We start from the raw sequence: 15,872 nt of genomic DNA, 5'->3' as shown, positions 1-15,872 counted from the left end.
AGTAGCATAGACCAATGGACATAAACTGGAGTAACTCTCCATAGAATTGCACTGCAAGAGATGCCCTGAGTCTGGAATCTCTCTTTGGTGATCAGAGCTCGGTGGAATGACCAGAGCTTGAGAAAGAAGGGAACTAATGGCACTGAGGGTAGGTGGGAGATTATGTCACAGTACTAAACCACTAAGGCAGTAATCCGATGTACGTTTAACTTGGGACTGAGCTCCATTGAACAGCGGGACTTACTTCTGAGTAAAGATGCGCAGGCGGCCTCGCGTAGCGTTAAACTTTCCCAAAGACGCGGTCCCTTTGGTGCTACAAAGATGACCTGCTTGAAAATACAGAAGCAGGCAGGACTCTCTCTTTCAGCGCCAAGAGCGCCGCTGGATCGGAGAGACGCCCTGTCCTCCAGCAGACTGCTGCCTACAGCCGATAGCCAAATGTCTCTGGGAAACATAGGCAGGGCAGGGAGGCAACAGTTCCTCCTCACTGCTGGTCCCCAGTAACTGGCATTCAGGGGTAAACTGCTTCAGAACACTGAGGCTCCATTTAGCGTGGGTCAGAGAAGGGGCGTGGTTTGTGGATTTCGGAGACATGGGAAATCCTCTAGTCTCCGCCCAAAGCAGGTGCCAAAACTGCATTTGCTGGCGTTCTCTTTCGCCCCTGAGACGGACAAGAAAGTTGTCCCTTCCTTCTCCTCTCCCTCCTCCTCCTCCTCTACCTCGGTGCCAAACCAATTGCCACCCTCTCGCCTCCCCTTCTCCCCCCTCCCCATCTCCATTCTTCTCTCGGATCTCCCCCGCCCCGAAACAAACGCCTCGGTCTTATGAATTATTCAGCCGCCTTCTCTCCAAGCGGAAGGAAGCCCGGGCGCTCGCCGCCTCGGGAGAACATCTCCAACGGAGAACTTTGAGACCCGCCGGGGCCAGGATCCCGGCTCGCAGCCCCGCTTCTGGCGCCTTCGATTTCGAGAAACCGTCTCATCCGCTTCGACCAATGCGGGATAGGGTCGTTTGAGCTCCCTTCCTCCAGCGTGGACTTGATCCTCTGGATCCCTCTCCAAGTTTCCACTGCCTTCTACGAGCAGCTTCCTGTCGCAGCCCGGTCCCTCCTGCCTCCTTTGCCAGCTGGTTTTCTTGGGGGACCGCCGGCCGGATCCAAAGGGCTACGTCGAGGCAAGCGGCGGAGCGATGAAGGCGGAAGGCGCTCGGCTCAGCCTGCTCCAACCTTCCGCAACGAGGAGCGGCGGGTAGAGCTGTCCAGAGTGCGGCCGGTGAGATCCTCCGGTCGGCCAAGCAAGCGCCGAGCTTCCGCAGCGAGCTGTCCAGGGTCCTGAAAGCGAGGCAGGTGGGCTCTTCCGGAGTTGGAGCCAACGTTCTGCAGGGAGGCACGGCGGGAAGAGCTATCCAGGGTCCTGAACTCACGGCCGGTGGGATCAACCGGTGGGCCAAACATGCGCCGAGCTTCCGCAGAGAGCTGTCCAGGGTACTGAAATCTCCGAGGGTTGGAGCCCAGCTGGAGCGGACCTTCCACCGCGAGGCGCGGCGGGGGAGCTACCCGGGGTTCTGAACGCGCGGCCGTTGGGCTCCTCCGGGAATTCGCGCCGCGCCTCTCGGCGGGACGTTTTCTATGGGCAAGGCGCAGGCGAGCGCTCGCCTTGAACTGTGGGGATCCTTCCTTTTTCGCTCTCTTTTGTACTTTTCCAAACAACACTCGGGAAGAGTTGGGTGAGATTCTCCGCCACTGCCACCTCCTCCACCGCTCCGCGTCTCACTTCTCCGGCGCGCCTCGCTTGCGCTGGGGAGCGCAGCCAGAAGGCACCAGGCAGCTGTTCACTTGGGCTGAGTCGCCCCCGTCCTGGTGGCAGCTGGCCCGGAGCAGGGGGTGGGGGGCGGCTCGGAGCAGAGCGTGGTCATGTTGCCTGCCGGCGGCGGCGGCAGCAGCAGCAGCAGCGACAGCCGGGCAGACGCGCAGGCGCAATCCCTTCGCAGGCTGCAGTTCCCGAGCGGCGAGCGCGGCGTTGCCACAGTCCGGGCTTCAGCAGCCGCCGGTGCGCTACTACCATGAACTGCCTCATCTACCTTCCCTCAGCTACTCCACGGCACTGGGCGCAAGACACCTTCCGAGCCCCTCCCAGCCGCCCCCACTGCCACCCCTTGGCTCCAGAGCCCGGCTCTGTAAGCGCAGGATGCCGGGGGGCAAGAGAGGGCTGGTGGCACCACAGAACACGTTTTTGGAGAACATCGTCAGGCGCTCAAGTGGTGAGTGAAGAATCTCCCCTCCTCCCCCCTTTCCCTTGTGCAGCCACAGCGGGCTGGGTTGGCACAAGAGAGGGGAAAGTAAGGGTTAAACTAGCCTAAAGTTAGTGACTCCCCTCACGCATCCCCTCTGGCTTCAGTAGAACGTGTTTGAAGCCAAGAAAAGTGCTTGTTTCTGCAGAACTGGGTTCTGAGACACGATTTGAGCCCCTTGGGGTATAAGTGGGTGAGAAATATAGGTGAGCCGACTGACCAATTGGCTAACTAATTACAAACATGATGAGAACTCCTATTGGTGTTGTGAACTTTGCTGGATATATTATTATTACTATTTCTATTACTATTATTACATAATCTATGTGAATACCGAAAGAGACAGGTCTCTGCTCTCATGGAGCTTACAATCTAAAGTTGACAGGGTGTGTTGGGGGGGAGGGGTTTGAAGGAGGTGGTGCTACTGACAAGTTCAAGGAAGGAGTTACAAGCACAGGAGGCCTGTTGGGGGAAAGGGGGGATTTCGGATGCAGACCCCTCCCCCTTTTGCTGCGTCTTTTGGAGCAATCTTTCATTCCTCTTGCATAATAATAATGTGCATTGCCTGAGTGAGGCTTGAGAGAAGAAATCCAGGTATGTTTGTGTGTATGTGTGTGTGTGTGTGTGTTGGTAGCAAATAAGATTGCATTGTGTACACAAACACCCTCCTTCCCATTGGCAGTAGCAACCAAAGGCCTGGAGAAGGCTCCAAGCTATTCTCCTTTTTAGACACTGTTGAACAGGTGAAAAGATCAGAGGGAAAGCAAGCTTAGTTTTGCTTGTTCGCCTACTTTAACTTCTCTCCCTTCATTCCTTCCAAATGGTGTTTAAAACACACACACACACACACACACACACACACACACAGACTTCAGAAATCTAGTTGATTCCAAGGGCTTTCTCTGAAATACTTGATGATTCCAATGCTTTGATAATAGATCTAGTGAGTGTCAAGAAGTGAGCATAATAAAAACTGAACAGCACTTTTTCCTGAGGAAAAGAATTTGCCCTGATTGTAACACGTATTGTGCAATAATACAGAAAGAAAGACAGAAATCTCCCCCTCAGAAATCTCTTTATTAATCAAGCTCTTTAAAACAAATGCCTGGATGAGACATTGATGTATGCACTGTTTTTGGCAAAAGCCTAATATACACTTAACATTCAAAGTGATGCCTTTAGATAATATAGGCCACCTGTCGTGGCAGGTTCATTATCTACCGCAGTTTAGTTTATTTTTGATGCTTCACACATTTTTTTTTTGGTCTTTGAAATGCTGGAATGATTTTTCTCTAGCATCTTGGTCATGTTTCCGTGCTCTTGGAACCAGTAAAGTCCCTATAACACCTGGGCAATAATTTATTAAATAGCACGATCAGATCTTTATTTATGTATCACATGAGGATCTTTCTCTTCTCGGGCCTACAAGGAGCTTACTTTTATCCTTGGGAAGCACTGCAGGTTGAGAGAGAGCTGCTCAAGGCCATGACACGAACTAAGTAGCAGAGCAAGAATTTGAACCCGAGTCTATCTCTAGTCAAAGTGCAACACTGTCTTGCTCCATCAGATAGTAAAGTAGCAGCCGGTCACCATTAGGACCATGAAAGCAAGGAAACGCAGGCCACTATCAGGTTGGGTGGGAGTTCCTATATAGTTGGGGATCCCCTATATAGCCCTGAGGTATGCAGAAAATACAACATTGTAAATTAAAAGAAAAAAAGTGGGAAGAGTCAACAAAAAAGGCCCAATAAGGACTGAGCGTGCTCCAGGAGATACAGAATGCCAAAGCTCTTGAGACTAAGTTAAAGGTTTAAAGGAAGAGAAGGAAAATTATTCTTCTTGAGCTCCTGAATTATTGAATTCTGATGGGGATTTTCTATCGGTGGGTGGGAGGGTGGGTGGGTCCATGCCTGTGCATACACTTCATTTCTTTCTGTATCTGTTTCCATTCTTGGAGACAGTTTTAAAAAGGTGATCTTCAGGTTCAGGGTTTTGCAGTCTTTTTGCTCCTGGTGTCTTCAGCCCCCCCTTCCCCCTCATGGCTTAAGAAAAACAGTGCAATTCTAAGCAGAGTTGTTCCAGTTCAATCAACGGGCTTAGACCGGAGCAACTCTGCCTAGGATTGCACTGTTTCATATGTGATGAAAGGGCTCCTAGGGAACCAGGGAGACAAAGTTGTGTGACTTTAGCAGAAGGTGGAAGGCACCACAGTTTCATATCTCACTGATTCCTCGACTAGAGGCAGCTTTATGAGGCTGCTAACTCTTCAAAATACTACTGCTGTGTATGTGTGTGTATATATATTTTCCTGCACCCCTGCAAGGTTTTTCCACTTCCCACTTTTCAAATATGATTGAAAAAGATGACTTGCAGTTTTATAGAGAAAAAAACCCTGACAGTTATCTCAGATGCTGAACAAAGCAAAACTTGTACTTGAATTTTATTATTAAAATGTATGAAACATGTCTCTTTTTCTATCCTGATTTGCAAATATCCTAGAGGTATCCTGCAGTTGGAAGCAGGATGCAACTGAACTAGACGGGCCATTGTTCTGATACAGAAGGGGGTCTTGATATCTTTTTCTTTCTGTTAAATTCTCCACAAGGAACCACAGTCCAAAGCGAACTAAAAACACAACAAAGCAAATTCCCAGTAAAACAGACATTTTTAAAAGGTAGTCTTATTTATTTATTTTCTATGTTTTTATTTTGTCCTTCAAGGAGTGTAGTGCGGCAGACATCAGTCTCTCCTCCTTTTCACAACAGCCTTGTGAGGTAGGTGAGTCTGAGAGAGACTTTCCCAAGATCATCATGCAAGCTTCAAAGTACAGCAGGAACTTGAACCTGGATCTTACACGTTCTGGCCCAACACTTGAATCACTACACTGCACTGACACACTTTAAAAAAAAAGGGTACAGAATTTCTAGGCAGTCTTTCTGTCATGTGGCTTTCAAAGAAGGTTGCAAATGGTTAGATTTAAACCAAGAGTGCATTCCACAAAAGGAGTGAGTTTTGGGTTAAGTAGAATTTTAAAGACCAACTAGATTTCCAGTGTATGAAATTTTGAGAGTCAGAGCTCCCTTTATTGGATCTGACAAAGGGAGCTTCACTCTTGAAAGCTCATACGCTGGAAATGTAGTTGGTCTCTAAGGTGCTACTGGACCCAAATCTTGCTCTTCTACTACAGACCAACAGGGCTGCCCACCTGAAACTATTCCACAAGAAGACATTCTGTTATAAACTTTTAAAGGGATTAAGCACCTTCATGGATGATAGATCTACCAATAACTAGATGGAACTCACATATTCAGAAAAAAATTAACGGGAGTCCAGTGACAACTTAAAGACATTTTTATTTGCTGGTGGTCCTGGCCTGATGAGAGCCAGAGCTTTCTCAGCCCTGGTGCCTGCCTGGTGGGACACTGTAGATCCAGGCCCTGCGAGATCTGTTGCAGTTCTGCAGGGCCTGTAAAACGGAGTTGTTCCGCCTATAGCTGAGGTGCTGGCGATTCGTTCTTCCTGACTGCCATGTTCCGCCATGCCTGCCCTGGATTTGAGTCTATCTTGCCAGCTGCATTTTTACAGTTCTGTGACAGCTTTTCCCTGGAATCAATAGCAGACGCCTTTTGTACTGTATTTATTACTATTTATGTAGTTTTATTGTTTTAATGTAAATTGTATTGTATGTTTTAGTACTGTTGGAGGGAGGGCAGGCTATAAATCTAATAAATCGAATTGAATCAAATTTTATTTTAGCATATGCTTTTGTGGGCTACAGCCCACTTTTCCGGGCCCCATGTAGATGCAGTATATGTCGGGGGGCGGGGGACACAAGAGGGGAAAGCCAATCATGTTCTGCTTTGCAAATATCCCAGAGGTATCCTGCTTCCAACTGCATCTAGTTCCACTGGACTAGATGGGCCTTTATCTTTATGTCAAATTCTCCACAAGGACTCCACAAGTCCAAAGCGAACTAAAAACACCACAAAGCAAATTCCCAGTAAATTTTAAAAAGGTAGTCTATTTGCACAATTATTCCCTTTTCTTTCTTTTTTTAGTCTATTTCTATGCCGCCTCTTCAGAGATTCATGCAAGGAAGCAAAGTTGCAATATAAAACCAAGCCGTTCAAAAATAGCTTCTTCCAACTTTATGATCTCTAACAGCACAAAGAACCCTTATACAAAAAGCATTATTAAAAAAAGTTACTATCAAGCTAAAACGGTAATAAACTGCATATTTCAGAAGAGGTGTGCCTCATTTTTTTCCCCAGTATGAAGAAGAGCTGCCAAATTGGGAATGTAGAAGTGCTACCAGATCCTTGTCTTGCTGTCCCGAGCCCGGTTATGCCCTTTAAGCCCATTGCAGTCAATGGCCTGGAAAGATGCAACTCTACTTAGGATGGCACTGTTAGTTTTCTTTACACAGTTACAGTTACAGTGGTGTTGTCATCACTGTTAGTCAGCTTGGGACCCTGCATACACCACCATCTTATAACAGTAGTTACTGTAAAAATCTCTGATATGGGTAGAGTGCCCTCAAGTCATAGCTGGTGACCCCTGTTGGGGCTTCTATGGCAAAAGACTAATAGAGGTGGTTTGCCATTTCCTACCTTTGCAGCCCTGGTCTTCATTGGAGGTCTCCCATCCAATTACTAACCAAGGCTGACCCTGCTTAGCTTCTGAGATCTGATGGCTCACCTGGGCTATCTAGATCCACCATTACTTTTTTTGCTGGATCTAATCTTTCAACCTGTTTCCAACAGTGCAAGCACGTTTTTACCTTTCGTAAAGCCAACTGATCTTAGGGCATAATTAATTATATGGATGACAAGAAGGAAAATTTGTAAACTCTGGAATGGGTCATCACAGACAGATCCACAATTCTGGTAGCCGTGATACCCCATCCGGTTATCGTCTGCCTGCCTGCCAGTCGTTGTGTCTGCCTACACAAATGCATGCTGCATCAACTAGCTGCATGAAAAAAACATATTACAGACATAGAGGAACTCACATCCCGGCCATTAACGGTTCGGGTGATGGAACTCTTGCCAAAAACCTCCCAGTCCTCGGTAGTTTGAAGCTTTGTGCTCATAAGTAGCTGGTGAGACACTCTTTGGAAACAGAGTATTGGACTTGATGGGCTTTCGTCTGATGTGACAAGATGAGACAGCTGGAGTAGGGTAATGCTTAATGGTTAATGGCCATGACTTGAATTCAAACTCTCACTCAGCCACGAAGTTTGCTGGGTGACCCTGGACAGGTTATTCCCTTTCGGCAGCTCTTCAAGGTTTCCGGTTGAGGTCATTTATATCACTTCCTACTTCGTCTTTTTAGCTGGAGATGCTGGGGATTGAAACGGGGACCTTCTACATGCAAAGCAGGTGCTATCCCAAGCCCTGAGCCAAGCTACCTTATATGGTTATTGTGATGCTAAAATGGAGGAGAGGAGGGCTACGTACGCTGGCCTGAGCTCTTTGGAGTCGGACCCTTGATCAGGGCTCATTTTCGTAGAAAAAGAGCTGGGGGAACTCATTAGCATAACTCATTAGCATATGCCACGCCTCTTGCCATCACCAGAAGTGTGTCATTAGTATAACTGATTTGCATATGTCACACCCCCTGATATCACCTATTCTGGCGGCTTTGGACCCAATCCTGCCCAAATGGCAGAAAGGGGCTGAAAATGGCTGAAAGGGGGCCCAAAATGGTCAAGATTGGGCTGCTGATGAGCAGGAGAGTGATCCACCACCCATCAGAGGCCCAATCGGCCCAAACGGGCCCCAAATGGCCAAGAGTCAAGTGGGAGGGGCCACCTGACATGTGACCTCTTTGGGGAACTGCCAAACCTCTTTGGGGAACTGTGACCTCTTTGGGGAACTGTGCGTTCCCCCTCGAAATGAGCCCTGCCCTTGATCCATCAACATCAGTATTGTCTACTCAAACTAGCAGCGACTCTCCAGGGTCTCAGGCGAGTTCTTTCACATCACCTACTGCCTGCTTTTTTTTAACTGGAGATGTTGGGGATCGAACTTGGGACCTTCTGCGTGCAAACCAGAGGCTCTTCCACTGAGTCACAGCTGTTCCCAAGACTGTGTTGCCTGACAAAATGCTGTCTATTGAGATGGGGAGAGTAGAGAGATGGCTGTAGCCAGAATTTCAAAATATACAATCAGCTAATGTGCTATTGAGATGTTTTACAGCACGTCAAAACCTATAGTCTACTGAACCCAATTTCCTATCTCTGAAAGAGCCACAATCAGACCCTCTAGGAAACAGCAGCTGTCTGTCAATCATCTTTAAATCGTTCAAAAGATTGCAGTAGATGATGTGCAGTAAAGTGTGTGCTGAACTGGAAGCAGATCGGATAACACCCCTTCCCCTAATAGGTATGGGTTGACACTGTGCTTGCTTATCCCCCCACCCCACCCCTGCGATGTCTAGGCTGGTGTTGTCATCACAATTTCCTGTGTTGTGGACAGACAGGAAAGCAGAGGGCAATGAAGCCAGGGGTGCATATGGTATTTAAGGGATGCGGGTCTTCTAACCATCTTATTGTAAAGCTGTTATGTGATCACAGCAAATGGAAAGCCAGGGTGAGACTGTCCTACTAGGTTCGGAGAGACCTGAGTCACAACGTTCACTGGATTACCTGGGGCTAGCCTTTCCTCCTTTTTGAGCCTAACCTACCTCACAGGGCTGTTCTGAGGATAGTATTGAGAGGGAGGCAGCCCTATTAGCTGCCCAAGGAGCGTTAAAAAATACATTTCTAGGCCTGCAAATTACATTTCAGGTTGTTTAACTTCAGCTAAAATGCTGATTGCTAAAGTCAGAGGATACTTAAAGTCTGAGATGCAAAAGATATGGCTAAGAGCAACGTTATCAATGCAAAGTGAAGCAGTCCATTTAAAAGAGGGAAAATTAACGAAGTCGACATAGCCCTGAGACCTAGATTTGAATATCTATTTATTCATTTGAAACTTTCTATGTATTTATGAACAAGCTCATTGCTGTTCCTGGTATTTATTCATACGGCTGTATTCTGGTTTGTTACTCAAATTTTTTCGGTTTGTATTCTGTGGTTATAGGAGGTGTGGTTCTATGAGGCTGGCCTTCGCACTTTAGGTTCTGAAACTTACAAGCACTGTTGCACTTTGAATTTTTGATTGTATGTAGCTGCTAGCTGCTTCATGTGTTGTGTCCTCCATATACTGTCTGTTGCCAGCAATATAACCAACTAAGAGTTTCTTGGAGATTGATCATTATTGGATGCAGGGGTCATTTCGTAGAAAAAGAGTTGGAGGAACTCATTAGCATAACTCATTAGCATATGCCATGCCCCTTGCCATCGCTGGAAGTGCATCATCAGCATAACTGATTTGCATATACCACACCCCCTGACATCACCTATCCTGGCTGTTTTGGACCCAATCCTGGCCATTCAGGGCTGAAAATGGGGGCTCAAAATGGCAAAAAGGGGCGGAAAATGGCCGAAAAGGAGCCCCAAATGGTCAGGATTTGGCCCCAATCCAGGCCAAAACGGGCCCAAAATGGCTGAGAGTCAGGTGGGCGGGGCCACTGACATGTGACCTCTTTGGGGAACTGCCAGAACTGCGTTCCTGCGCGTCCCCCCTCGAAATGAGCCCTGATTGGATGTGATAAAAGACTTTCTTGTACCTTTTGTTATACTGTAACTTTAATTGTACTAGTAAGTAGGTCACGGTTTGCTTTTGTAATTGACTAGATTTGAATATCGGCTGAATAACTATGTAATAATTTTACAAGTTCCATAACTCTTTAAAATGTCTTGCGTTGAGTAAATATAGAAAGTTGTTTAGTAATTGTTGTGATAATAATATGAATATGTGCAGTGATTTTTGTTGTAACGTTATAAGTTACATAAGAAAACTTTAGCACCCTTAGCTCTTAATATTCTCATTTTCCTTGCATTTGCTTAGTCCTTTTTAAAACTCAGTTGTGTGTCCTCTTTATGTTAGGCAGAGATCTTTAACAGAGAAAAAGGAGCAATTACCTGCAAGTTCCCATTCTATCAGCCGTTGGATCATCGGATGTCATGGAAAGTACACAAACATTCCTGCTGAAGGGAAGAGTCTGTTGAATAACATTGACAATCTGCTTGAACTGGGAAGATAGGCGAAATTTAGACCGGCTGAGAAAATCTTTCCATGGGGTCTAGGAACATGATGAGTTCTATACAGTTGAGGTATCTGTGTGTGTGAAGTGCCATCAAGTCACAACTGGCTTATGGCGACCCCAAGCAAGGCAAATGAGGAAGCAGAGGTGGTTTGCCATTGTCTTCCTCGGCAGATTTTTCTTTGGTCTCCCATCCAAGCACTAACCCTGCCTGCTTCTGAGATCTGCAGAGATCGGGCTGTACTGAGCTGCTTTCCCTCCTGATACCGTTGGTTAGGATGACTGAAAAGTAAGCAGATAGGTTAATATTGTGTTAGTCTCAAAAACGGGAGCCAGGGGGAGGAAGAATCAGGAATGTGGCAGCACTGATAAAATCTGAGTCTAACTTATGCTCTAGTCAGTTTGTGGTTGACCTACTTTTCACCAAAGTCTTCTTTTGCTGCATTACGGAACAGGGCAAAGGACAGATCCATTGAAACGGCAAAGGATCCCAATTCGGACATTGTTTCTGAGCTGAAAATCAGCTCATAATTCATCAGAGTTTAGAGAGTTTTTTGCTTCTGAAAAATGTGCAAGGAAAGGAAGCTTTCTCTCGCTTCTTGGTCATTTCCCCCTCCTCTTTCCTCTTCTTTTGTGGTGAACCGCTCCACTCTACTCATGACATCCCCCTTGCTAATCTTTCCACTAATTATTTTCTGAGAAGCTTCTACTGTTGCTTCATTATGATCCCAGACGTCCTTCTCCCACCTCTGAGGCTTCTTTATATTTTTATACCACTTGTCCTTCAAGGAACTCAGGATGGCAAATATGCTTCTCTTTCCTCCTTCATTTTATCCTCACAACAACCCTGTGAGGTCAGTTAAGCTCCAAGAGAACACCTGGTCAAGGCAAGCTTCCTAGAAAGAGATTTCAACCTGGTGCCCTCCGGGCTCAGTTCAGCACCCTAGCCACTGTGGCACCCACAGTGGCATGATGCATTGAGTTGATTGGAGTGTATCTCCATGTTTGTAATAGTGAAACTGAGTGGAGGTTAAATGGTTAAACTTCTCTCCCTTCCCTGCAGGGCCCCAAGGAAAACTGAGGCTGCAAAAGCCTGCAATGTGCATAACATAGACAGGCTGCAACACATGATCTTTACTTTCAGTTTGAGCTTTGAGTTTTTCTTGAGGAGGGAAGGAAGAGCAGATTTCCCATCCTATTGCATGACCTGCTTTCCTTTTCTAGTGATGTATCCATAGGGTTGAGTGTACACCACTCAACCTAAGAATCTGGCATTGATTTTAATAATAATAAGAATAATAACATTAGATTTATATACCTCCCTTCAGGACAACTTAACGCCCACTCAGAGCGGTTTACAAAGTATGCCATTATTATTCCCACAACAATAATCACCCTGTGAGGTGGGTGGGGCTGAGAGAGCTCTGAGAGAGCTGTGACTGACCCAAGGTCACCCAGCTGGCTTCAAGTGGAGGAGTGGGGAATCAAACCCGGTTCTCCAGATTAGAGTCCCATGCTCTTAACCACTACATCAAACTGGCTCTCAGCCTTCTTAAAAATGAACTCTCTAGTCTTTAAGACCATGAAAACAGGATTGAAAGTGTGCAAGAACGGTCTAATGAAAATGTGCAGAGGTGGAGGAGATAAGGGAGTTCTAGTGGATGAAATCCAAAGGAGTTAGCCATGTTAGTCTGTAGTAGCAAAATAGTAAAATAGTAAATAGCAAATTACTAAAAAGTCCAGTAGCACCTTTAAGACTAACCAACTTTGCATCTGACGATGAGAGCTGTGGATCTCGAAAGCTTATGCTACAATAAAGTTGGTTAGTCTTAAAGGAGCTACTGGACTTTTTTCTAGTGGTTGAGGGCAGCCTTCAAGATGGTAGGCAGGGGTTATGTCAGTGGTTGGTATATCTGGTTAGTATATCTTTCAAGGCTCACCACATTAGGAGTGTGCATTTGGGTATACCAAAGCCAAAATTATACCAGAAATTAGCTGTTTTGGGTTGACTTGGGAACACTCAAAATGACCCCAAATGACCCCCATATTCAGGGCATAATGGAAATTTGTCTCCTGGAATGTAGGGAGTGTTTTGGGGGTGGTCTAAGAGAGGGGAGGCATGGTCTATACTCAGATTCTTTGTGCAGAATTTTGATTTCTTCTTTTTTTTTAAAGCACCAGCTGTACAAATTCCTGGTTTTTATATGCCACTCGGGCAGGTGGTGATTTCAGTTGATCTTAAGGACTCTTATCTGGAGTAAATCCTTTCAATGAGTAAAACCTGCCGTTCATTGCATGAAGTGGTTTTTGTATGGTGCAAAATTGATAAATTACCCTATTCAGGCCACCTCTGGCTGCTTTTGGATGAATCGGAACCTAGAGAGACACGGGGTAGGCAAAAGGAACAAGAGGAAGGACAAGAAGGAGGGCCTGGAAAAGGAGCAGTCAGGGAACAAACTGAAGCAGGTCTGCTAAGATATAAGCCCCATGTTGTTCAGTAGAGCATATTTCCAGAAAATTCTGCTTAGGACTGTCTCCTCAGTGTGCTAAGAGGGAATTATGCTTACTGATGGAGCCAGAGTGGCAGAGAGGGTCAGCGTGTACTGTGTGGGCTTATATATTGTGTCTAACGTGGTGCAGTGGTTTGAAGCTGGGAGATTCAAGCTCACACCCCTACTTCGTCATGCATGACCTTGGACTAAGTCTCGCAGCTTAACCTACCTCGCAGGGTTGTTGAGAGGGTAAAAAGAGGGTAAAATGAGGAGGGGAGAAGGACGGAAGCTCCTCTTGGAAGAAGAGCCAGATCAAAATGTATTAGGTAGATCGACAGATGAGATTTGATTCAGCTTTTGGTTGACCAATCTTGATTAGTGGGTTTATTCCTTTTGAATGTGAACTGGCTAGCTTTTTTTGGAAGTACGCAAAAAGATGTATTTATTTATTACATTTCTAGACTGCCCTCCCCGTTGGATGGGCTCAGGAGGTGTAACAACATACAATTTATAACATACAGTTTAAAACAATAAAAACATTATAAATAAACATTTAAAAACATGTTCCATGTGCATATTCCATGTGCAATAAAATTTCTCAAATGGCGAGTATAAATATTAAAATTCAGCATTTTAGGCGCAGGGCGTGGCTCTTACATAATGACCTGCATCACATTTTATGAGCTCCTGCATGGGTGGTGGATGGTCTTCAGTGGTATGGCCTGCAAGAGGACAGCTTAGCCCCCACCAAATGCCTGGCGGAACATCTCCGCCTTGAAGTCCCGGCAGAAAGATAACAAATCCCACCGGGCCCTAGACTCCTCAGACAGAGAGTTCCACCAGGTTGGAGCCAAGACTGAAAAGGCCCTGGCTCTGGTAGAGGCCAGACAGAACTCCCTGGGGCCAGGGACTAACAGCCTGCACATTTTGCTGCTGAGTTCTCTCTGATGCGCATGTTACTTACACAGCTGGGCCTTTTCCACAGACGTCTGTTCTTTCTGCAAAGCCAGTCAGGCGTCCCTTCTCTTCAGATGCCGTTCTAGGTGGTTGAATTTCTCTTTTTGTGTTCTTTGCAGCTAAGTGTGGTAGTACGCGAATATTATAGAATCATAGAGTTGGAAGGGGCCATACAGACCATCTAGTCCAACCCCCTGCCCAGTGCAGGATCAGCCTAAAGCATCTCTGACAAATATTCATCCAGCCTCTTCTTGAAAACTGCCAGTGAGGGGGAGCTCACCACCTCCCTAGGCAGCTGATTCCACTTCTGAACTACTCTGACAGTGAAAAAGTTCTTCCTAATATCCAGCTGGTACCTTTCTGCATGTAGTTTTAGCCCACTGCTTTGGGTCCTGCCCTCTGCTGCCAACTGGAACAGCTCCTTGCCCTCCTCCAAATGACAGCCTTTCAGATATTTAAAGAGAGCCATCATGTCCCCCCTCAACCTCCTCTTCTCCAAACTAAGCATTCCCAAGGCCCTCAGCCTTTCCTCGTAGGGCTCAGTCTCCAGACCCCTGATCATTCTCGTCGCTCTCCTCTGCACCCTCTCGATTTTGTCCACATCCTTTTTGAAGTGAGGCCTCCAGAACTGCACACAATACTCCAGGTGTGGCCTGACCAAGGCAGTATAGAGAGGGGCTATGACCTCCTGCAATTTCAACGCTGTGGCCCCTTTGATACAACCCAAGATTGAATTAGCCTTTTTTGCCACCGCATCACATCTTTACAGAAGGACCCCTTCCTGCATCTGCCATAGAACCCCTGCCTCTTGCAGAGGCTCCTAGAAAGTATGTTGGGATGCACACCCAATTCATACAGGGCATTGGTTGGATGTGCTCCATATGAACTAAGAGTACCCCCTAGAAGAAAGGTGGCCAAGATGTTTTTAAGGCGAAAGATTTGTGTGAGTTGAAGAGAAACCCGAGTGTGTGGTGGCCAAGATGTTTTTGAGGGAACCTTGTTCAAGGTTCTTGATCTTCTCGTTGTGGAATCCTCGATAAGGTTCTAAAGATCTCCAGCTTCCTCAGAATCTTATATGGTTCCAGATATTTTAATTTTATCTGTTCCAGAGATGAGGCCAGATTATTTACTATTTATTCAGTAGTTATTTGTTTCTTTTATACCCCACTTTTCACCCCAGTGTCTCACATCCATCTCCCCTTTTCCATTTTATCCTCATGACAACTCTATGAGAAAGGTTAGGGTGATGCTGTATGACTGGGCAAAAGTCACCCAACAAGTTTCAATAGCAGAGGATTCGAATCTGCAGCTCTCAGATCCTCGTCCGACTCTCTAACCACTACACCATGCTTCCCCCTTAGTGTACCCAGATTTTAGACTGCTCCCCAGTGTCAGACCTAAATCAGAGGTCACATTTGGTTATCATTATTTATTTATTATTTTTATTTACGTCATTTATAGTCTGCCTTTCTCACTGAGACTCAAGGCGGATTACACAGTATGAGGTTAATACAATCAGAATCAAGTACATTTCAATACAATGCCATACGGTAAACAGATACAAGTTTAAAGACATAGCATTAGCAAGGATCCAAGACGGAGTAGAAAAAATACTGGAGCAGAACATAATCAATTCTAGGACTAACATTAGACAACATGGAGCTCTGGTGGTACATAGGAGTTCATATTTAAAGCAGCACATAATATATAAGGCAAAAATAGTGATGAAGTCTATGATCCCCAACTCATTAGTGAAACATCTGAGACCCCTTCCCTACAATACAGCCCTCCCGTTTGAGTAAAAAACCTTTTTGAATAGTTCGGTTTTGCATCGTTTATGGAAAGCCGGGAGAGTGGGAGCTCTTCTGACTTCCTCAGGCAGGTCATTCCACAGGATAGGGGCCACCACGGAGAAAGCCTGTGTACGGGCTGCTGCTGACTTCACCCGTGTGCAGCCTGGCACCTGCAGTAGACCCTGTTCAG

At 46.2% G+C, this 15,872-nt stretch overlaps 1 protein-coding gene across 1 annotated transcript in view; it reads left to right on the top strand.

Moving 5' to 3' along the window:
* Positions 1-2,186: 2,186 nt before the first annotated feature.
* The window catches only part of KCNH5 (potassium voltage-gated channel subfamily H member 5), a 302,905-nt gene continuing 289,219 nt past the window's right edge, over positions 2,187-15,872 (top strand). Inside the window, exon 1 of the mRNA XM_054971983.1 lies at positions 2,187-2,259. Coding sequence (XP_054827958.1) covers positions 2,187-2,259 — 73 coding nt within the window. The remainder of the gene's footprint in view (positions 2,260-15,872) is intronic.

Source organism: Eublepharis macularius, chromosome 2 (assembly GCF_028583425.1).
Source record: "Eublepharis macularius isolate TG4126 chromosome 2, MPM_Emac_v1.0, whole genome shotgun sequence".
NCBI classification, from domain to species: domain Eukaryota; kingdom Metazoa; phylum Chordata; class Lepidosauria; order Squamata; family Eublepharidae; genus Eublepharis; species Eublepharis macularius.
Note: the sequence above shows the minus strand (reverse complement) of the source record. Positions and strands in the feature narration are given on the sequence as shown.